Source organism: Chiloscyllium punctatum, chromosome 5, assembly GCF_047496795.1.
Source record: "Chiloscyllium punctatum isolate Juve2018m chromosome 5, sChiPun1.3, whole genome shotgun sequence".
NCBI lineage: Eukaryota > Metazoa > Chordata > Chondrichthyes > Orectolobiformes > Hemiscylliidae > Chiloscyllium > Chiloscyllium punctatum.
The window spans coordinates 50209620-50233368 of NC_092743.1; the positions used below are offsets into that span (position 1 = coordinate 50209620).

Below are 23749 nucleotides of genomic sequence, written 5' to 3' on the forward strand. Positions count from 1 at the left end.
GGATCAAGTCTTTGGACTGAGATTGCACAAATAACAGGATAATTCACACAACTGTAGAGGGCTGAAGATTCCTTAAAAACCAGCAAAATTCCTCAACCGTAATCTTTGACATCTTTATGAATAAAAGAATACCTTGGATTTAAGCAAATATTCATAAATAGTTTCCATTAAATAAATGTTTTTATAAAACTGTCCAGTTAATTTTCCAAGTTTGCACTTCCATCAGGAAATCATTTTCAGTAACAGCACATTAGAAATGTTGGTATTCACTGTTTTAGATTAGATTAGATTACTTACAGTGTGGAAACAGGCCCTTTCGGCCCAACAAGTCCACACCGACCCGCCGAAGCGCAACCCACCCATACCCCTACATTTACCCCTTACTTAACACTATGGGCAATTTAGCATGGCCGATTCACCTGACCTGCACATCTTTGGACTGTGGGAGGAAACCGGAGCACCCGGAGGAAACCCACGCAGACACAGGGAGAACGTGCAAACTCCACACAGTCAGTTGCCTGAGGCGGGAATTGAACCCAGGTCTCTGGTGCTGTGAGGCAGCAGTGCTAACCACTGTGCCGCCCAATGACTTCCTAACTGTTTAACACTTCCCATTTCCAAGAAATTCACCTGTAGCCTTGCATTCTGCAGCTTTCCAAGTGATGATCTAAATATTTCTTAAATATTATGATACTAGTGCAGTATTTCTTTTCTCTTTCAGAGTGGAATCTGGTTTGGATTTCTCCCAGATATATACTGGTTTGGTTTTAATGAACGTCATGGTTCCTGTCTCTACTACCCTTTCAGAACTGAGTTCCAAATACCCTTTAGGTGAAAAGTCTTCCTAAAATCCTTCTAACCCTCCTTCCTTTTATCTCAAATCTATATTTCCTAAATATCGATTCATCTAAGCAGAAACATTATGCCATATCTGCCCTATCTGTGCCTGTCATAATTTTGTACACCTCAATCAAGTTCCTCCTCAGCCCCATGAAAATTACTCCAATTTATCTAATCTCTCTAACTGAATTGATTCAAGACAGGCAACATTCTCTAGTGTGGTCACATTTTTCCTATAGTGTGGCAAACTATACTCTAGCTGCAACCTAATTACCATCTTAGGCAACTCCATTATAATCTCCCTGCTAGGGTATTTAATGCCTTGATGTCACTGGGTGAGATTCCATTGGTTAAAGTTGAAAAGTAACACCAGGGAGTTAATATACACCAGCAGATACTGATTTTCTTGCTGGAACAGTGATGTCACCTACAGAGATAATTCATAACATATGCAGCTCCATTTTAAATATTCTAAATTGTCAAAACAATTTCTCATCAGATGAAGGAACCTGTTTAGAATCAGAATGCTTTGCAGGATGCTCAATAATTGAAGGTTTTTACATGTGTTAGAGATGTTTCCTCAACAGAATAGTTGAGATTGAAAACACTACAGTTACTGAAAGGTTTACATCATCTTATTGTCTACTAGGAACAGGGTGCAAAGGAACATTGGCTGATTAAAAATAATAAACTAGCAAGTGAAATGAAGGAAAAAAATAGATGGGCAGAATGCTGACATATCCAGCAACTCTAACATGGGATTTTAATTTTGCATTCATTTTTATGTGTACATTTTACAGATTGATTCTATTTTGATATCCAATTCTAACAATGGGTTTCTTTGAATGGGCTTGTACAGCCTTCTTAATTGCTTCCTCAGTTCACTTCCATTTTTTACCTTAAGAAATGTGTGCATTTTTAATTTTTGCAGTATTACTACCGAGTACAAATTGAGTACAAGTTAACTATTTCCTTCTCTCCATTTCATTATCACACATTGGGCAGGATCCTCACTAACTTGCTGTCTCTTGAATTTATTGCTAAAAGTCCACTGTTTGTAATTTTTTGTTGCAAATATAGCTGTCACAATTCATCATTAATCCAGAGATTTATTACCCCTCAATTCTTTTTTTCAGAAATTAACTGCCCTTTTTTCTTCAAGCGCTTCACCAAACAACTTGAGATGCCCAAAGCTCCACCTTTCAGAAAGCGGACAAAGTTGTCTCCAATTAGTGGGCCCATTCCAAACAAGCTAGCCTCTTTCGTACACTCAAATGTATAGGGATCAATTTCAACTGGATTTTGCTTACATGAAATGGGCTTACTTGGGTCCATTCCCAAGTACTTTCCATGCTCTTTAAGAAAGGATAGATTAGGGTAAGTACCTATCAGCACTAGCGCCATTGAGATATTTAGGATAATGTTCTCTCCTGAGGCACTCTGAAGAATGCATTTCATATCTGGTTGGAAAGAGACAATGCAACTTTCAGGGAAGCTTGTATAGTTAGAGTGAGAAGTGGTGGTGTAAGACTGCTTGCACATTTTGCGATAAACCTTATGATATTCTGGATAAAGCTTTTTAGGAAGCTGTTTGAAGATCAAACCTGGATCATTGACATTTCTTCGGAATGTATGAATAACAGGGATTTTGTGACGGTAGGCACACAATACTGCATCTGCTGCAGTCAGCCCTGCACCAACAATGAGAACAGGATCTGATAACTGGTTGACTTTGCAGCTTTTGATGGCAGACTCAAAGGCTGAGACGTAGTGGAATACAAAAGGCAGGTCTTCGCCTTCAACCCCCAACCTCACAGGTAAATCGTAGGTACCAGTGGCTAAGACAACATTCTCAGTCAAAAGGCAAAAAGGCACATGTGATTCATCTCCAATTCTTTGAAATCCTCTGACCTCCCAAAGGTTGTGAGCTGATCCATTTTCAGTTGTAGGTGACTGTTGTGTTGTGATATCCTTTTTAATGCATTTAAGCAATTTGTCCTTTCCATGCTCTTGATCTTGCTGCAGCTTTGAGACAGAAGTGACCCAAGTGTTGTTAACAAAGTTTTTCTGCAGACCCATAATCTTAACATAGTCATTATAATATGAAGCTATTTCCTCTGGAGTTGCTCTGTCGTTCAGCAGGTTTCTGTAGAAAAATACGTGTATCAAATATGTGCTATTAAACAGATCACCTGATCATTAAAGTAGTTTTTTTTAATCAGCCTAACAACCTTATAATCGATTAATTTAATTTGGTGATACCTAAAGGACTAGAGTGATTAAAATCTTTTGAACAAAGTTCATTTTGTCATTTCTATGATTTGACTGTTAAGAAAGTTAAATGTTGTATGGATTTCAGCTTTGTTGAGAAATTAATAAGCACCTTAAATAACAAAATACGACCATTCTTAATTGTAAATAATAACATGGAGTTTAGATGAACAGCATTTCTTATACATGTTTTATAGATAAAAGGATCAATTTAAACATAGTAAATATCATATTTTAATTAGCTTAAATTTTTACAAGGGGTTTCCTGAAATGTAAATAATATTAAAAATATTGAACAGTAAGAACACATTAGATAAATAATTATAGCTGCATTTACACATTAATACACATAAGTAGATCGAGTATGCAGTACCTCCTTGAATTTTGCAAGGCTGTCTTAGCTGTCAAGGTAGACAGGCAGGAGGCTGGAAGAACATCCTGATGCTGCTTGGCTTGCTGTGTTCTTCCAACCTCCTGCCTGTCTATTTTGGATTCCAACATCTGCAGTATTTTCAGTCTCTAACTTAGCTGTCAAGTTGGCCAGTGTTTTAACTGTGCTTCACAAAGGTTTTGTATCAATTCATTTTTATTCTTTTATGGGATGTGGGTATTGCTAGCTAAGCAGTCATTTACTGCCTGTCTGTAAGTACTCATAAAAAGATGGTGATGACTGCCGCTTTGAATCATGTTCAAATCATATAGTCATGTGGTGTAGCTATATTGATTGTGTAGATTTTGATCCTGAAAACAGTAAAGGAACAATTACACAATTCATAATCTGGATGGTGTATGGCTTTGAGAGGAACTTGCAGATGGTGTTCCCGTGCATTCGCTGTCTTTATCCTTCTAGGTGGTAGAAGTCATGGGTTTGGATGCCAGGCTGTGATGTTGCAATGCATCTTGTGTACACTACTGACACTGTGTGTTAGTGGGTCATACAGGGCTGAAAGTGGTGGATGGGGTGCCAATCAAGCAGATTACTTTGTCCTAGAAAGTGCTGATCTCCTTGAATATGTCTAAGCTGCATGCATCCAGGTGAGTATAGTGAAGATTATCCCATCACAGGTCTGACTTGTGCCATGTAGACAGGGAACACACTTTGGGGAGTTAGATGAGTTACAAGTTGCAGAATTCTTAGTCTCTGATCTACTCTTACAGCCACAGTATTATAAATGGCTGCTACAGTACAGTTTCTGGTCACTGGTAACCCTTAGAATACCGATTGTGGGGGGATTCAGGGATTCAGTGATGGTAATATCATTGAGTGTCAAGTGGAGAAGGTGAGATCCTGTTTTATTGTATGTAGTCATTCCCTAGCATTTGTGAGGTGCAAATGCTGAACGACGAGGAACTTCAATGGTAAAAAGGGGTTAAATCTGAAGAGGGTTTTAGATTATGGGGTGCCTGTACTTAAAATTGACAAGGCATCAGGACCAGATGGAAGGCATTGAAGACAATTGATGGAGATGAAAATGGAAATTGAAAGGGCCTGGCAATAGTTTTTCAGTTCTGCACAGACTTGAGGGTGTTGGGGGACCAGAAAATTACAAATGCTAAGTCCTTGTTCAAAAAGTGTTGTAAGAATAATTCAAGTAACTACAGACCAATCAGTTTGACCTAAGTGGTTGAGAAATTCCTAGAAAATAGATTTCTGGACTAAATTAGGAATCGCATGGACAAATACATTTTAAAGTGAGCGGGCATGAATTTCTTAAAGGTAAATCATGTTTAAATAACTCACTGGAGTTTTTTGACGTAATAAAAAGGGTTAATCAGGAGCTAATGTTGTTGATCCGGTGTATATGACTTCCAGAAGGCATTTGATGCAGTGTTATGCAGCAGATTTGTAAGCAAAGTTAGACCTTATGGACTAAAAAGGACAGTAGCAACATGGCGACAAAATTGGCTGAGTAATGGGAACCAGAGTAATAGTTACCTGATGTTTTTCATACTGGGAGATGTTGGTGATGGAGTTTCTTAAGAGAGAATCTGGGGGCACTTTATTGATCTAGACCTCAGTGTACAGGAGCAGGATTGTATAAAACCCCAAAAGGAAACAGACAAGTTGGCAGAGTAGATGGATAGGTGACAGATGAAGTTCAATGCGGGGAAGTGTGAGATAATACAGTTTGATCAGAAGACCATGGAAAGACAAAATAAACAGCACATCTCTAAAGGTGGCACAGAATGGGAACCATAGCATCACAAAGGCATGCAGCACAGAAAAAGGCTTGTTGAATCTGCACCAGTCAAAAACAACCACCTGACTATTCTAAAACTATTTTCCAGGACTTGGCCCCTGGCCGATCTATCCAACCTCTCTTTATAGCTCAAACTCTTCAATCCAGGCAACATTCTACATATTGCATTTAAAGAAATGTGGGTGGCCTGGTGGTACATAGCATTGTTACCTCACAGTGCCGAGGCATGGGTTTGATTCAAGCCTTGGGTGACTGTTGAGTTTGCATGTTCTTAACATGTCTAACATTAGTTTCTGCCAAGAGCTCTGGTTTCCTCCCATAGTCCAAAGGTGTGCAGGTAGAGTGGATTGGCCATGCTAAATTGCCCATAGTGTCCAAGATTTTGCAGACTAGGTGGATTTGCCATGATAGATATGGAGCTGGGTCCCACTCATGAAATGGTCAATAAAACATCAAAGGGCTGGAAAGAAAATTATCATGCGAAGGTAGGATCCAATAGTTGTGGTCTATGTCGGTAACAACAACATAGATTAGATTTTTTTTAGATTACTTACAGTGTGGAAACAGGCCCTTCGGCCCAACAAGTCCACACCGCCCCGCCGAAGCGTAACCCACCCATACCCCTACATCTACATCTACATCTACATCTACCCCTTACCTAACACTACGGGCAATTTAGCATGGCAAATTCACCTGACCTGCACATCTTTGGAGTGTGGGAGGAAACCGGAGCACCCGGAGGAAACCCACGCAGACACGGGGAGAACGTGCAAACTCCACACAATCAGTCGCCTGAGGCGGGAATTGAACCCGGGTCTCTGGCGCTGTGAGGCAGCAGTGCCGCCCATAGGTGTTACGGAAAAATATTTTATAAACAGCATATGAGTTAGATGCTAAATTAAATAGCAGAACCTCAATAGGTTATAAACTCTGGATTATGACATGAGCTGCATACAAATTGGCGTTGGGTACATGGCAGTAGAGAGATGGATATATGGCCCAAAGATTGGTGTGATTGAAGTGGGTTTCAGTTCACAAGCCACTAAAATCACTACAGGGAAATTGGGAACAATACTGTTGGACTAGTCTACACCTGAACCCTGCTGGGGCCAGTGTTTATACAACCAGGAAAGTAAAGAGAATTTTAAACTAAATAATGGGGGTAAGGTATCAAATTGGTAAAATGTGACATATCAAAGAGTAGAAACAAAGTAAAAAAAGAAAATTGTAAAATGGAGAATGAAAGTCAGAGAAAGTTGGGAAGGTACAAAAAAAACAAAAGACTAGATATTGCAAGGCTCTGTGTCTGAATGCACTTAGCATTTGTAGGAATGTAAAATTTGATTGACAATACACTAACACTTTCTGAGTCCTGTTAACCCATCACACTCCCATCTTGCTACTGATCCACTCTGACTTGCAGTCCAGCAATAGCCCAATTCATAAATTTTCTTCCTTGTTTGCAAATCTTTTCCAAGACCTCACTCCTCCTCACAATGAATTCTTTCAGTCCTAAACCCCTCTGAAGTCTCTACGCTCCTCCAATTATGGTCTCTTGTGCATCCAGAACTTCAGTGACTTCAATATTGACGATTCTTCTCTCCCTCAGGTGATTAGATTCTCTACCTCTTCTCCCCACTCCAATTTTTCCTTTTTTCCCTGAAGTTTTTGACCATCTGACATACTAGATTAGGCTCATGTGAAATGCCTTATTGCATTGCTGGCTCTATCTTAATCCAAATTATTGTTCTCTTAATCTAAGGACTTTTGTGTAATTGCTTATTTTGAAGCCCCAAAGTGGGTGTGACAATGAACTTTAAATAATTATCTAAATTTGTCAGATTTGTTGACATTCATTTCTTGTAATCTTTTCCAAAGGAGGGTAATATGCATGTAAATACAAATGTGTACCTTATGGTTATTATCAGCAACAAGTTTAATTCATCAAACCGGATTAATTTTGCAAAGAGCAATGAGTAATACTAAAAGAATGGAGTCATCATTAGCAGCCAGTCGGACGATGTAAACCTTGAATGAATAAAATTTCACAAACAATGAGTGGTAAGCGTTTGAATGGGGTAGCTATAGAAGCTAATCCTCTCTAATCCCAGAACCAGATTTGATGATATGGGAGTGGAGAATCAAATCAAAATAATTTACTTTGTGCAATGGTTTTGAAATAATGGCATATTTTTCTTGAACATGTTACAACACCAGCCACAAAGTTCACGTTCTTGAAAGGCCCTGGTATCCCCAGTGTCTAACAGAATGCTGTGAAGGAATGCTATTCTGCTGTCACATAGTCTGAATGGAGAATGCAAATGTCAACAGACCAAACAAGGTCACAATTACGGCATCCCAAAGATCCGAAATCACGCTCTCCTTCCAAAAGAGCAAAACAAGGTTGTGTATACAGCCAAGAACATTTCTCTGCTACATTTCAGTTTTTTGGCAGGACATCCACCATGATGCTAGCCTTGCTAATTCTCAGTTGTCAAGTAGCCTTTTCACCCTCAGCTTGGGTAGGGGTCAGGCAGAAATGAGCAGGAGCTCCAGAGGGCTCTCCCTGCTGTATGCCAGAGGAGAGATAACTGCAGTGGCTGAAGAACTCAACCCAGTCACAATGAGGATTCTATCCATCAAGAGGCACGGTGGACAAATTCAAGAAAAGTGCAGAGAACAGCAGTAACCTCTATACACAGCCTTCTTTCACTTTTCAAATGCATTCAACTTTGTCAACTTGGAGTGACTGTAAACATTCTCCTCAAATCTGATTGCCTGCAAAAAATTCATCAGCATATTTTATCTGATGCATGATACAAGCCATGACCTTCACCATCAGACCCAACGGATGTGTAAACTGGGATCAAGCAAGCCTGTGTCATTGCACCAACACTTCTCTCGACCACTCTCACTATATCACTCCATGACATCTGAATGAAACTTCCAGCTGGTGTGGAGCTAATCTACACGACAAACTTAATTCTATTCAACGTGTGGTGCCTTCTGTCCAGAACTAAGAGAACAGCAGACAAAATCATAAAAGGACACAAAATTAACAGAGCACAGTGGCAATGATGAATATAATAGTTAGGGTCATGGAGATCTAGAACATAGAAAAAAACCCTTCCGACTATCGTGTCTGCCCTGGTCAAAAACAACCACCTAACTATTCTCATCCCACTTTCCAGCTCTTGGTCTCTAATCCTGTATGTCTTGGCATCACAAGTGCATATCTTAATACTTTTTTAATGTTATGAGGGTCTTTGCCTCTACCACCCTCACAGGCAGTAATTTCCAGAGTCCTTCTGTGCTCTGAGAGAATCAAATATTGCCTTATATCCCCTTTAAACCTCCTGTCCCTGATGTTAAATTTAGGCCCCTGGTCTTTCTATCTTTCTATCAAAGTGAAAAGTTTCTACTGCATCTCATCTGTCTATGCCCCTCATAATTTTTTACATCCTAATCAATTCCCCGAGTCTCCTGTGTTCCAAGAAAAATAAACCCCAGTCTATCCGATCTCTCTTCATATTTAAAACTCTTCAGCCAGGCAACATCTTGGTAAATCTCCTCTTCACCCTCTCCATGCAACCACGTCCCTCCTATGGTGTGAATTCCAGAAATGCAGCCAACACTCTAGTTGTGGCCTAACCAACTTTTTATCGACTTCCAGCATCATATCTCATCTCTTAAACTCTATGCCTTAGCTAATAAAGGCAAGCATCTCATATGGCTTCGTAACCACATTATCCACCTGTCCTACTACTTTAAAGGATCAGTGGACATGCACACCAAGATGCTTCTGATCCTTGGTGCTTCCCAGGGTCCTACCTTTCATAAGGTATTCCTTTGCCTTGTTTGTCCTACCCAAGTGCATCACCTCACACGTGTCTGGATTGAATGCCATTTGCCACTGATCAGACATCTATAAGGTTATGGGTAAGGTTATGTTCCTCACTATTATCATATCTCCCACAAACTTACTGATTATCCTTCTTACATTCAAGTCTAATATATACCCATGAACAGCAAGGGCCCCAATACTGATCCCTGCAGAACCCCACTGGATCCAGGCTTCCAGTCACGAAAACGCCCTTGACCATCACCCTCTGCTTCCTGCTATTTCGCCAACTGTGGATCCAATTAGCCAAATTTCTTTGGATCCCATGGGTTCTTACCTTTCCTATGTGGGATCTTATCTAAAGCCTTGCTGAAGTCCAAGTAGACTGTGTCGAATGAATTACCTTCATTTACACACCTAGTTATATATTTGAAAAATTCAATCACGTTGATCAGACATGACTTTCCCTTAACAAAACCATGCTAACTGTGCTTGATTAATCCCTGCATCTTCAAATGCAGATGAATTATGTCCCTCAGAATTGCCTCCAATAGTTTCCCCACCCAAGACATACAGAAGTGAAATCTCTTTACATCTTATCTTGTCTGTGACAACAGCACAACCTAACCAAATGTTTGGTGAATTACTACACCAGCTTTGAGCAAGTTTTCCACCTACACAGTGTAACATTCCTTCAGATGTGCAAAGCCCTGAAATGACTAGCTTATCAATAATAATTTAGTATTCATGTGCTCATTTGAAATTGCCAGCCTATACACCAATGCACCACTCAAGAAAGCCACAAAACTCATAAACGTCTGCACTGCAGCATTATACCTGGATCTGCCACCATTGTGTGAATCATTATTCACTGATTTTATGAGTTCAACAACTTGTGTCATTGATTTCAGTTTCAATGATGCTACACATGGCCAAATAGTTGATGTTGTCATTGGAGCCCTCCAGGCCAAGTGCTCACAGATATCTTTGTTGGGTTCCAAGAGAAATGTGTCTTCGCTGGAACTACTGGTTCCATAATTCTGATATGCAGATGATACAGTTGCTATATTTAATCCTGCAGCTGTTGTGTGAAAAAATCCTTACATTTATAAATTTCTGTGATAAAATTCACATTTGAAATGGACAAGTCAAATGAGCTCCCTTTCCTCAAAGTCCAAGTTGAGAAATCAGCCAGAGCAATCTCTATTACTATCCACCATCAAACTGGTTTCACTGGTCAGTATACTCATTAGAATTCCTAAAGTCCTATTAGCTCAAATCTGTTCTTATTATTCCAAATGGGATCTAACCATGGATTTGTATAATTTCAGCATAACTTCTGTACCCTCATACTCCAGACCTCTTGATGTAAAAGCTAGCAATCCATTAGTTGGTTTTTTGGTTATTTCTTGCACTTATTTGTGCCATTTTCAAGTTCAATGCACCTGAATTCCCAAGTCTCTTCGGACATCCACTGTGTTTAACCATCTAGAAAATACCCTGATCCATACTTTTTTCAGTCCAAAATGGATAACTTCACACTTGCTTACAAAGAACAAAGAACATTTACAGACCAGGAACAGGCCCTTCGGCCCTCCAAGCCTGAGCCAATCTAAATCCACTGTCTAAACCTATCACCCTATTCCTAAGCATCTGTATCCCTCTGTTTCCCACCTATTTATGCATCTGTCCAGACGCATCTTAAATGAATCTATCGTGCCTGCCTCTACTACCTCTGCTGGCAACACATTCCAAGCACCTACCACCCTCTGTGTAAAGTACTTGTATCCCCCTTAAACGTTTCACCTCTCACCTTGAACGCGTGACCTTCTGTTATTGAATCCCTCAACCTGGGAAAAAGCTTATCTCTATCCACCCTGTCTATACCCTTCATGATTTTGTAGACCTCAATCAGGTCCCTGCTCAATCTCCTTTTTTCTAATCAAAACAATCTTAACCTATTTAACCTCTCTTCATTGTTAGCATCTTCCATACCAGGCAACATCCTTGTAAACCTTCTCTGCACCCTCTCCAAAGTGTCCATATCCTTTTGGTAATGTGGTGACCAGAACTGTACACAGCAGTCTAAGTGCAGCCAAACCAAAGTCTTGTACAATTTTAACATGACCTGCCAATTTTTATACTCAATACCCCATCTGATGAAGGCAAGCATACCATATGCCTTTTTGACCACTCTATCCACCTGTGCAGGCACCTTCAGGGTACAATGGACCTACACTCCCAGATCTCTCTGCTCATCAACTTTTCTCAAGGCTCTTCCATTTACAGTATAACTTGCTCTAGAATTAGACTTCCCAAAATACATCAACTTGCATTTGCCTGGATTGAACTCCATCTGCCACTTCTCCGCCCAACTCTCCAATCTATCTGCATTCTTCGACAGTCTCCTTTGCTTTCTGCTACTCTACCAATCTTCATGTCATCTGCAAACTTACTGATCAGACCAACCGTACCCTCTTCCAGATCATTTATGTATATTACAAACAACAGTGGCCCCAGCACTGGTCACCTTTCTCCATTTCGAGAAACTCCCTTCAACTACTACTCTCTGTCTCCTGTTGCTCAACCAGTTCTTTATCCACCTAGCTAGAACACCCTGCACACCATGTGATTTTACTTTCTCCATTAGTTAACCATGGGGAACCTTATCAAACACCTTACTAAAGTCGATGTATATGACATCTACAACCCTTCCTTCATCTATCAACTTGGTCACTTCCTCAAAGAACTCTATTCATTTGCTGGAGGACTGGAGGGTTGCTCATGTTGTCCCCTGTACAAGAAGGATATTCTAGGTAACTACAGACCAGTGAGCCTGACGTCAGTGGTGGGAAAGTTGCTGGAGAAGGTACTAAGGGATAAAATCCATTTATATTTGGAAAAGAATAGGCTTATCAGTGATAGGCAACATGGGTTTGTGCAGGAGAGATCCCTTAGTACCTTCTCCAGCAACTTTCCCACCACTGACGTCAGGCTCACTGGTCTGTAGTTACCTAGAATATCCTTCTTGTACAGGGGAAAACATGAGCAACCCTCCAGTCCTCCAGCACCTCACCTGTGTTTAAAGATGCGACAAAGATATCTGTCAAGGCCCCAGCTATTTCCGCTCTCACCTCCCTCAGCAACCTGGGATAGATCCCATCCAGTCCTGGGGATTTGTCTACCTTAATATCCTTTAGCTTACCCAATACATCTTCCTTTCTTATGTCAACAATATCCAAAATTATCAAACTTCTGTCTCTAATCTCAACATTCATCGTGTCCCTCTCCTCAGTGAACATTGATGCAAAGTAATCATTGAGAATCTTACCCATTATCTCAGGTTTGACACACAACCTTCCTTCCTTACCCTTTAGTGGACGAACCCTTTCTCTAGTTACCATCTTGCTTCTTATGCAAGAATAAAAGGCCTTGGGATTCTCCTTAATTCTGCTCGCCAAAGTTATTTCATGAACCATTTAAGCCCACTTCATTCCTTGTTTAAGATTGATCCTACTCTCCTGATATTCCTTCAAGGCCCATTAGCTGCCTTATGTACGATTCCCTTTTCCTCTTGGCTAGTCACACAATTTCTCCTGTCATCCACAGTTCAGAACCTTGCCTTTCCTAGCCTTGTTTTCCTAGCCTATCCTGCACTATCTTTGAAGCCTCCCACATATCCCTTCAAATAGCTGCTCCCAATCCACATTTCCCAGCTCCTGCCGAATTTTGATATCATTGGCCTTGGTCCAGTTTAGTACTCTTCCTTTAGGACCACTCTCATCTTTGTCTACAAATATTCTAAAACTTACAGAATCGTGATCACTATTCCCAAAGAAATCCCCCACTGCAACTTCTACCACTTGGCCTGACTCATTCCCCAACACTTGGTCCAATATGGTCCTTCCCTCGTCGGATTACTGACATACTGCTCTAGAAAACCTTCCTGGACACGCCTTAAAAATTCTGCCCCATCCAGACCTCTGACACTAAGTATATCCAGTCAATGCTGGGAAAGTTAAAATCTCTCATCACCACCACCCTGTCGCCTCTACATCTTTCCATAATGTAGAGGCAACAGGGTGGTGGTGATGGGAGATTTTAATTTTCATTAAAATTACATTAAACAGTTTTGCCCAATCACTTAGTCTCTCAATATCCTTTTGTAGTTTTATGCTATCATCCACACTGTCTACAACCTGCCTAACTTTGTCATCAGCAAACTTGAATGTACGTCTTTCTATGCCATTATCTAAGTTGTTAATAAACAATGTGAATAATTGATGCCCTCATAGAGATTCTTTTGGGATATCACCAGTCACATCCTGCCAATTTGAGTACCTACCTATTACTCCTACTTTCTGTCATGTGCCACTCGACCAATTTCCCAGACATGTCAGTAACATGCCCTCCATTCAGTGGACTTCTGCCTTAGTAAATACTCTTATGTGAAATTTTATCAAATGCATTCTGGTAGTTCATAATCACCTATTGACATTCCCCTATCCACTATTTCAGTCACTTCTTCAAACAATTCAATAAAATTTGTCAAGGCAAAAACCTTTGACAATATGTTTATTTCAGCAATACTCAAGTTCCATGTTACCAAATGACTACTTGAATAGTAAAACTTCTTCTAGTTTTAAACGATATAACCTTCTGACTTAAATTCTTATTGTAAATTACCCTAGTTTTGGATTTTTTTTCTTAAAAACTGAGTTGATGACCTTTACAAAAATAGCAGAGCAACTTGAGAAAAAAAATGATTAAAACTGTAAAGGGATTTATAGATGAAGAAATACAGTAATACAAAATGGTGAATCTTTGCAGAGAGTTAGTTAGCACAGCAGTAGCATCCCTAACTCTTCATCATTCAATTCCCATTTCAGGACTTGACGGCCATGAAGGTGTTTTATGACTACTTTAAAAAAATAGTAATACTAGGAAATCAGCAAATGGTCATACTGATCATCCATTTTTTATTACACAAGATGGTAAGGAAATGACTGACTGCCTCAATATCAAGGACAAATTTAACCAAGTGTGGCAACAATTCTGGAAAAACTGGAGTCAATGGAATTCAGGGAAAACTCTCCACTGATTGGAGTCATAACTAGCAGAAGAAAAATGGTTGCATTGTTGGAGGACTGTCATCCCATTTCCAGCACATATTTACAGCTGTACAGGAGTTCCTCAGGGTACTGTCCTGGACCCAACCATCTCAAGCTGTTTCACCTCTTCCTGCCATCGTAAGGTCAGAAATGAGAATGTTCACAGGTGATTATGAACACAATGTTCAATATAATTCTCTAAACCTCAGAAACTGAAGCAATCCATGTCTAAATACAGCAAGACTTTGACAGTTTCCAGGTTTGGGCTCATAAATGACAAATAACATTTGCCACACAAATGCCATACAAAGACCAAATCTAACAAGAGAAAATATAACAATCACCCTCTGACATTTAATAGCACTATCACTACTGCATCCCACATGGTCAATATTTTCAGGTTACCATTGACCAGAAACTGGACTGGATCAGCCAAATAAATAGTGTTCAGGAACAGGTCAGAGGCTAGGAATTCAGCAGTGAGTTAACTCATCATGTCTCCTGACTCCCCATGTCTGTAGACCATCTAGAAGGCACAAGTCAGGAGTGTGATGGAATACTCCCAATTTGCCTGGATGAGTGCAGCCCAAAAGTCAAGAAGCCAGCATGAGAGGCATGCTCATCCCAGTTTAAGGAATGAGAAAAGGAAAAAAGGTAAAACAGAAAGTAAAGAAAAGGTTATGAATGGGGAGAAAAGTAAAAAAGGGGTCTGGTCCCAGGAAGAAATTGTTAAATTGCAATTGCTAGAATCTGAATTCAAGGAATGTAAAAACATAAATAAACTTATCGCGGAAAGGTTAAATACTAAAACAAAGAAGTTCCATTGACTGGCACCACATCCTCAAACATTCACTCGTAATACGCAGTGGCAGCGCTGTGTATCATCTGTAAGATACACTGTAGGAATTCGAGGCTCCTTTGACAGAATCTTCCAAACTCACAACCATGTTCATCTAGAACGACAAGGGCAGCAGAAACATGGGAACACCAGCACCTCTAACTTCCTCTCCAAGCTACTCAACATTCAAACTTGGAAATATATCATTGGTTCTTTAGTATTGCTGGGTCAAAAATAGCATTTTCTCTTGTTGCTGTTGGTTTTCTTGTTGAACACTTTAAATCGGTGTCCCCTGGTTCTCCACCTTCTGCAAATGAGAATAGTTTTTCTCTATTTCCTTTTTGCCATCTTTATGGAGAAAAATTTTCTAAGGTCACTGATTACAATTCAGGGAATTGAGCTAACATGTTTTTGTCCCTTTTCATACTTGAATTTCTGAAGTTTATAGTGCTCAGGCAATTTAACTGATGGGCTCCATCAGTTTGATACAATGGACCGTCTTCTTCAGCCCTTCTGCTGAACAAAAGAGTTAAACACAATGTGAATTGCATCTAGCCAGGCCCATGCCAACATTACCAAATCTGGTCTTTAACATAATAGCCCACAGGCAAAAGGGTGGCCAAATTCAAATGAGCCTGCGAGAAAAGCAGCAAACGGAAGCCTCAAACTCTCAAAAGTCCATTTGCTTAACAGAAACAACTGAAGCTTACCTATTGGGGTTGTCTTTCATTTATTGCCAGGCTGAGGGAGGTTCCAGATGCAAACCTAGAGAAACTATTGTTGCATATCCCCGTATCGAGGTGCCTTACAGGCAAATAAAATGGCTCAGAGCTCATTAATATTATGTTTTGAAGCCTGTGCTTATTGAAGCCAGGACCTTAGTTCTGCACCCCTCCAGAGAGTTTCCAAAATCATTAGGCAACGTAAAGAAGGTTGAGAATAGCTAGAACTCACCCGACCTTCTGATTTCACCCAGACATTTCTCAAGCTCAAAATGAGGAAAATCATTTTTGCAAAAATAACAACTTGGATAGTTTCCAATATTAACAGTTAATACCCAGGCTTTGATTCAACCTACAAACTGTATGCCTCAACTGAAACATCATCAGCACTTTATTCTCAACTGTAAATCCCTGACTCCAACCTAATGTTTACTCAAGCAGCCAAGAAATGAAAAGGGAATATAATTCCTAGCATAACTCCACTCCAGGTTTTCAGTTAATGAAACAGCACACCCAAGACCGATAAAACATTCTCCAGGTGCTCAAATACTAACCTCCACGACTTAATCCTTTCCTAATGCCAGTAAGTCCATCCATGCATATTTATCCAATTTTAATTGTAACAACTTAATTCTCAATATTACAGGAAGGCTTTCCAAATTACTGTGTGCATTCCATTTATAAAATATTCAAAGCACTAGCTTCTAACTGATGATGTAGACCATTAGGAAAATCCATATTGGTAAAATTCATTCTAACTTGATGCTTCACTCTTAAAGTAAAAGATATGTTCCATCAGGTTTAAACAATTTAGGTCTGAAATAGTTTTCTCTTTGTGTTCATGTGCCTCATGAGAAGGAATTTGCAGCAATCAATTAATGGAATTCAGCTTCTGAAGAAACTTCAAAACTGTAGTCTAGCAATATGTAGCTTTCAACAGCTGTCAAAGCTTTCACTTCCTACAAAGGATACACCTCCACCTAGGTTTTAACTCCTATGTTAAACAGATTTTTGTGGTGACTTTACTCAGGCTCCATAGCTCAGGGGTTACAGTGCTGGTCCGATAAACCAGTGGTTGTGAGTTTGAATCTCCCTTAGTCCTCTTTGCATTCAGCTCTGTTGCTAAGCCCCACTCAGTTTAAACACCTTCACATGGACAAGAGCTTGGGGATTTAGGCCTGAAACAACAGGGTCATACCCTGATGTGACGGACACCTGCCACTTACTTTCAGTGAAAGGGTCACCAGACCTGAAATGTTAACTCTGATTTCTCTTCACAGACCTGCTGACCTTTTAGGGTGGCTCAGTAGTTAGCACTGCTGCCTTACAGTGCCAGGTACCCGATTTCGATTCCAGTCTCAGACGACTGTCTGTGTGGAGTTTGCACATTCTTCCCCTGTCTGCATGGGTTCAACTGGATGCTCTGGTTTCCTCCCACAGTTCAAAGATGTGCAGGTTAAGTGAATTGGCCTTGCTAAATTGCTTGTAGTGTTAGGTGGATTAGTCAGGGGTAAATATAGGAGGATGGGTTTCTCTTCGGAGGGTCGGTGTGGACTTGTTGGGCCGAAGGGCCTGTTTCCACACTGTAGGTAATGTAAAATATGTAATGTAATGTAAATATATGGCAGGGGAATGATTCTGGGTGGGTTACCCTTCGGAGGGTTGGTATGGACTTGTTGGGCTGAAGGGCCTGTTTCCATACTGTAGGGATTATTATTCTTCTATAAAAAGATACCTCTATTTACTGGCAGCACTTGTGCAGAGAAAACAGAATTAAGAGTTCAAGTTCAGTGACACTTCTTCAGAACTGTGGATATTAGATTAGATTACTTACAGTGTGGAAACAGGCCCTTCAGCCCAACAAGTCCATACCGCCCTGCCGAAGTGCAACCCACCCATACCCCTACATTTACACCTTACCTAACACTATGGGCAATTTAGTATGGCCAATTCACCTGCACATCTTTGGACCGTGGGAGGAAACCGGAGCACCCAGAGGAAACCCACGCAGACACGGGGAGAACGTGCAAACTCCACACAGTCAGTCGCCTGAGGTGAGAATTGAACCCGGGTCTCTGACGCTGTGAGGCAGCAGTGCTAACCACTGTGCCACCGTGCCACCCACGGTGAAACATTAATTCTGTTTTCTCTGTATAGATGCTGCCAGACCTGTTGATTTTTTCTTGCAACTTCTGTTTTCATTTCAGATTTCCAGCATCTGCAGTTCTGTATTTTATTTTACCTCCATTTACTGTTGGTCCAATCTTTCAATCTCAATCCAGGTAACTCCATCCAGTTGTCCAAGCTAATTGTCAGCATGGATCTTTTCATTACCTAAAAACAGGCAATGGGTTATGTTTACTGGGAGACCATGTGAGGGACCATAGTCCAAATCACACTAACATTTAAAAAAATGCATGAAATCAAATAAATGATAAGATCATCAAATTATCACAAGCCTCTTGTGTGAATTTCTGTGCACGGAATGGTAATTTATAAAATCTACTCATTCGCCATATTCCCACTGTAACCTAAGCAATTATCTTCCACTCTCATGAGGGTATCGAATCATCATTTAACTTCTATAACGTATTGTGTTGCATCGGAAATAAGATACTGACATGCCACGCACCACCAGGCAGACCTTTCCCCAGCACCAAATGTGGAATGCACTTGTGTTTTTCAAGCTTCCACTGTAAGACTGATGGGTGGTCAAACCTAACGTCTGCATCCGGGTGAAGAAGGGTGTCAAAGAGAAGTGCCACAGGGTTGGATGACCTGCCTTCAAGACCTTCAGATAAATATCTCAGATCCTGTAAAAGGGAAGGAGATATTAATCATTACTAAGAGCCCTTACATAGCAGTGTGTGGTTATTTATTCTTATACATTTGGTCATTATAAACTCTGCCACATTCTCCTCATATGTTTTCCTTCACTGAATATCACAGAGTCTACTGATCAATTTATAGCCAGGTCCTATAAATATAACCAGTGATAATTAGTCTTCTCTCACTCCATATCAAGATTGATGTTTCTTATTCATTCATGCGGTGTAAGCATCACTGGATGAGCCAGTAGTTATTGCCCATCCCTAGTTACCCTTGAAAAGGTGGTGATTGTTGCTGCATGGCATCGTGCAACATCAGTGTTATAATTGCACCAAGTGCCAGCCATGTGCTGCAAACACACTGCGTATGCTTCAAGCAAACAGCTACGTCTCAAAGTCTAAGGGGAGTGGTCCTCAACGAGTCTAGGAAGACATGCTTCAGTCCTGGGTTCCAGCACTGTAAGTTGAAGCCAAACTCTGCTATCAGTCCAAGGACTTGGGCTTGGGATTGGGCACAGTCAGCCACTTGGTGTGGTCATAGTCGAGGAGTTCCATATCTCTACAATCCAGGAAGGGGGTCACATTCAGCCTTCTGGCTACAAAGCTGTCTGTCTAAGGATGTCTGGTAGCATAGACAGAGAACTGTATAGATATGACTAAGAGCGCTGGTCACTCACTTTTTGAGGCTGTCAGACTGAATCAGTTGTGGATGGCACCATCAGTCCTGGGGTCTGCCACTAAAAGTCAAGGAAGAGTTACTAAAGGCCACTGCTGCAGGAGGGGAACTTAATTGTGGGGATAGGAGTCAGAATGCTGGATGTTGAGGGGACTACCACAGTGAAGAAGGGGAAACTCGACACATAAAGAAAGATAATAGAGCTTTGAAAGGAAAGGGTCAGTCATCAACTGTAGGCAGCACCGTGTCTTCATCTGGGGGACAGTGAACAACTAGATCTGTCCTGTTTACTCGGTATGTCTGAGGCTCAGAAGATAAAGTGGGCAAATAAAGATTTAGGCAAACAGGTTGGGTGGGTCTTGGAGAAGTTTTTAACCCATGGGGTGATGTGCAGGACTACCAAGAAGGGAGTGTTTACATTTGGGGTTGGGAGTTCACCAATACTGAGACACTAAGTCTGAAATTCGCTGCATGAAGAGTGACTGCTGTTGCTTTCCACTGTGGTGGAATTAAACAGTTAGCAGTCGAGGTGAAAACGGCTGCAACCACACCCAGAGTGGGCAGGATAAGTGTTTCAATGAGGGGTATTGAAAAAAACTCCACAGAGACTGGTATCTTGTCACCAAATCACTCTTTACTTACATGGGGAGAGACCTTGACACTGAACCAGCTCCCTCACAGCCAGCCTTCAGAGTGAACAGAATGGCTGACCTCCTGCTCTTATCTGTTAGCCAGGGCTCCCTGACTGCACCAAATTAATAGCCCCAAGCAGGGAACTCATATTCTATGAGGTCCACCTGGCTGGCCTGGTTACAATCACTACAGAGAGGTTTCAACTTTGAGCGACGAGGAGAATTGCATTACAAGGGCACTGAAGCCAAAAACCAGACATGCAAACACCAAATGCTGTGTGAACCTTGGACATTCAGCTACAAAGTGCTGTCACAGTCCTTATCACATTCTTGACCACATCATGCAGTATTATGAATTAACCCCTCAATGGCTGTAATGCAGTCATAGCATGGGTAAGAGAGAACAAGAAGCAGTGCAGGTGCATGTTAAAAGCCCCAAAGTTGAGCTGTGCAGCGAGAGGGGGATGCAAGCAGAGAAGAGATTTCAGTGAGAAATTTGGAGTGATATTTGAGTATTTGATAGAGTACAAAGATTTTAAAGGAAAGATTTTCAGGGTGGAACCAGGTGAGACATACAATAGGAGGAGAAGTTGCTAGAGGAGTAGGGGATAGACCAAACTCTGATTTAGAGATAAGGCTACAGTACTACCATGACAGTTTGAGCAAGGCAGGACATGGAAGGCATAGTAGGTGGGAAAGCTTCATTAAGAAGAAAAGGTGTCATTACCTTCAGTTAATTTGGTCAGGCCAAAATATTAACGCCCACAATATGCTCATGAGTAATAAGGGCAAGTGAATACACATTTTGGAGGCAGATGTGGAGTGGATTAGCATTAGCCAATAGTGTTAAGTTAAAAAGGTTGTATTTTCTTACTTTTGAGAAGCTCCTTAAATTAAAACCAATATTTTTCTCATATATGGGATGCGGGCATCACTGGCTCACCAGCATGTATTGCTCATCCCTAAGAGTCATCCACATTGCTGTGATTCTGCATTCATACGTAGGCCAGATCATGTCACTAAAGGACATTAGTGAAACAAATGGGTTTTTATAACAAATGACAATAGTTACACAGTGACCATAGGGCTAGCTCTTAATTCCAGACTTTTATTAAATTCAAATGTAACCATCTGTCATGTTGGAATACAAACCCATGTCCCTAGAACATTAGTCTAAGCTCCTGGGTTACTAGCTCAATGACATTATCACAATGTCACTAAATATATGAGAACTAAACTAAACGGAAACACAATTGAATGTACAAATACACAATTTGCTGGCATCATACTGACCTGATCTACAACAGAAAGATGCCTTCTTTCTTCCAGCTTGCCCTGAAGGATAGGATTTGGATGTATAGCCCCTGCTGCCATGTAAGGTCTATATCCAGAGAGCAGATAGGAAAGACATATTCCAGAAGGACCATTTCCTGGATTAATGATTTTAACGACATTGTTATATAGACATAATGTAAGAATAAAATGAAATCAGATTAATTTAACTCACCCAATAGATTGTAAGTGATTAGAATGGCTAAGCCACACCTTTTATACTGAGGTTTTATTCTGCATCAAAGTCAACGGAATGTAAAATTGTGCAAATTGTAAAACATGTCAATTTTTGTGCCAAGTAGGTTAATTTAAAATGACTCCAAAAGACTTGCCAGATTGACATCTTCAAAAATAACTTTTAATTGTTCAAAATCTGAAATTAGATCAACAATAAGAATATAAATGCAAAAGTTTTTGTTTAACCGGAAAAACAATTAAACCTTTATATATTCAAGGCTTAATCGATTTAAAATAAATGTTAATCTAGGCCAAATGTAATTTATCTTTAATTGGTGAAGGCAAAAGTTGATCATTTTTGAATGCAAGATCAACAGATTTCCAACGATATTTTCAGCCAAACAATTTACAATATTTTAAATAAAATGGGTACTTGATTGGTCATAACATTGCATGTGAGACTGTTATGTACTGGTTATGTATAAGGTTATGTACTGTTTAAAAGTTTTGTTTTATTTGGCGAGGCCAGCATTTATTGCCCATCCCTAATTGTAGGAGGGGCAGTTAAGAATCATCGACAGTGCTGTGGACCTGGAGTCACATGTATGCCACACCAGATTAGGATAACAGTTTTCCTTCTCTACAATACATTAATAAATAGATGAGTTCATGCAATAATTGATATAGATTATTCACGGAGCATTAGTTCAGCTGTCTATTCCTAATTTTATTAAACTAAAATTTTACCATCTGCAATGGTGGGACTTGAACTGATGGCATTGGCCTGAGGTTCTGAATTATTAAAACAGCAACATTACCACTACACTACTGCCTCCTCACCAAACCAATCAAGCAAGCTTTTTGTCTTGAATGGCATCAAGCTTCGTGAATCTTGTATGAGCTGCACTTATCCAGGCAAGTCAGGAGTATTCCATCACACTCCTGAGTTGTGCATGGAAGGCAGTGGACAAGCTTTGGGGAATCAGAACTTCAGTTACCCACTGCAAGATTCCTAAACTCTAACCTGTTCTTGTAGCTACTGTAATTACACGGTTAATTCAGTTTAACTTCTGACCAATGTAAACCGCAACCCCCACCAGCCCTCAGGTTGTCGATAGTGGAGAATTCAGTGATGGTAATTGCAGTGAATGTCAATGAGCAATGGTTATGTTGTCGTTTTGGTGATGGTCACTGTCTGGCACTTGTGTATCACAAATATAACTCGCCAGTTGTTATCCCAAACATGGATATTGTCCATGTCTTGCTGTATGTGCAAATGGAGTTCTTCAGTCTCTGAGGAATTGCAAATGTGAACAATGTGCAATCATGAGGGAACAACCCCACTTCTGACCTTATGTTGGGGCAGAAATAATTTATGAAGCAGCCAAAATTGTTGAGCCTTAGACAGTAACCTGAAGAACTCCTGCAGAGATGTCCTGGGCTATATAACCTGTTATATATCTCACCTAATTTTTATTTCAGTTGAAGTCAATATTTAGACTAATGTATCAACTAAAATCAAAATTACTCCCAGGAACTCATAGACATGATTTTGCATAAATGATTTCCATATTATTCTTGCAGAGATCCATGTCACGATAGATAATGCTTATATGCATTCATAGTTTCCTGTTTCCTATACTCAACCCACTCTCCAGGAAACTAACTAGTTCAGACCAAACATCTACTGTATACCTGACCTGATTTTCATTTGCATTGATAGAAATAAAAATTAATATATGGCAGTTTCTAAAAGGAGAAGCTGTTTCAATCTTATAATTTCTCAGTAAGTCAATTTACATTAAAATTATCCCCTGCAATACCTGGTAGTGTAGCAATGCCTACAGGGCCTGACAGAAGACATTGTCACTATTTTTAAGTCATTCAATTAACATGAGAAAAACATCATACGTTTTCAGTTGTTTCTCCAGTAGGAGCACAAATTCTCACAGGATCTAATACATTGAAAATTGATAGAATAAGGATTCTACTAGTGAATGGTTTACGTTGTAACCTTTACAGGAAGTTTATTGGCAACTCATTGTTAAAAGCAATAACAGTAGAGTTTTTACTCTCCAAGCTAATGGTAATACTGCAGAAATCTTGAATACAAGAGCAGGAAGGTTATAAGGGAGCTGTATATAGAATGTTAGTTAGGCCACAGCTGGAGTACTGTGTGCAGTTCAGAACATCATCCTACAGAAAGAATGTAATTGTATTAGACAGGGAGCAAAAGAGATTCATCAGGATGTTTCCTGAGCTATGAAGAGAGTGTGGATA

At 40.2% G+C, this 23749-nt stretch overlaps 1 protein-coding gene across 3 annotated transcripts in view; it reads right to left on the reverse strand.

The window, feature by feature from the left end:
• Nucleotides 1-161: 161 nt before the first annotated feature.
• osgin2 (oxidative stress induced growth inhibitor family member 2) overlaps nt 162-23749 on the reverse strand; it is a 31997-nt gene continuing 8409 nt past the window's right edge. For all 3 annotated transcript variants that reach the window (XM_072570279.1, XM_072570280.1, XM_072570278.1), the window contains 4 exons: nt 21254-21390; nt 18446-18637; nt 18067-18158; nt 162-2986 (listed from right to left, as the gene is read on the reverse strand). In XM_072570279.1, coding sequence (XP_072426380.1) covers nt 1960-2986; nt 18067-18158; nt 18446-18637; nt 21254-21390 — 1448 coding nt within the window. In that variant the 3' untranslated portion in view covers nt 162-1959. The remainder of the gene's footprint in view (nt 2987-18066; nt 18159-18445; nt 18638-21253; nt 21391-23749) is intronic.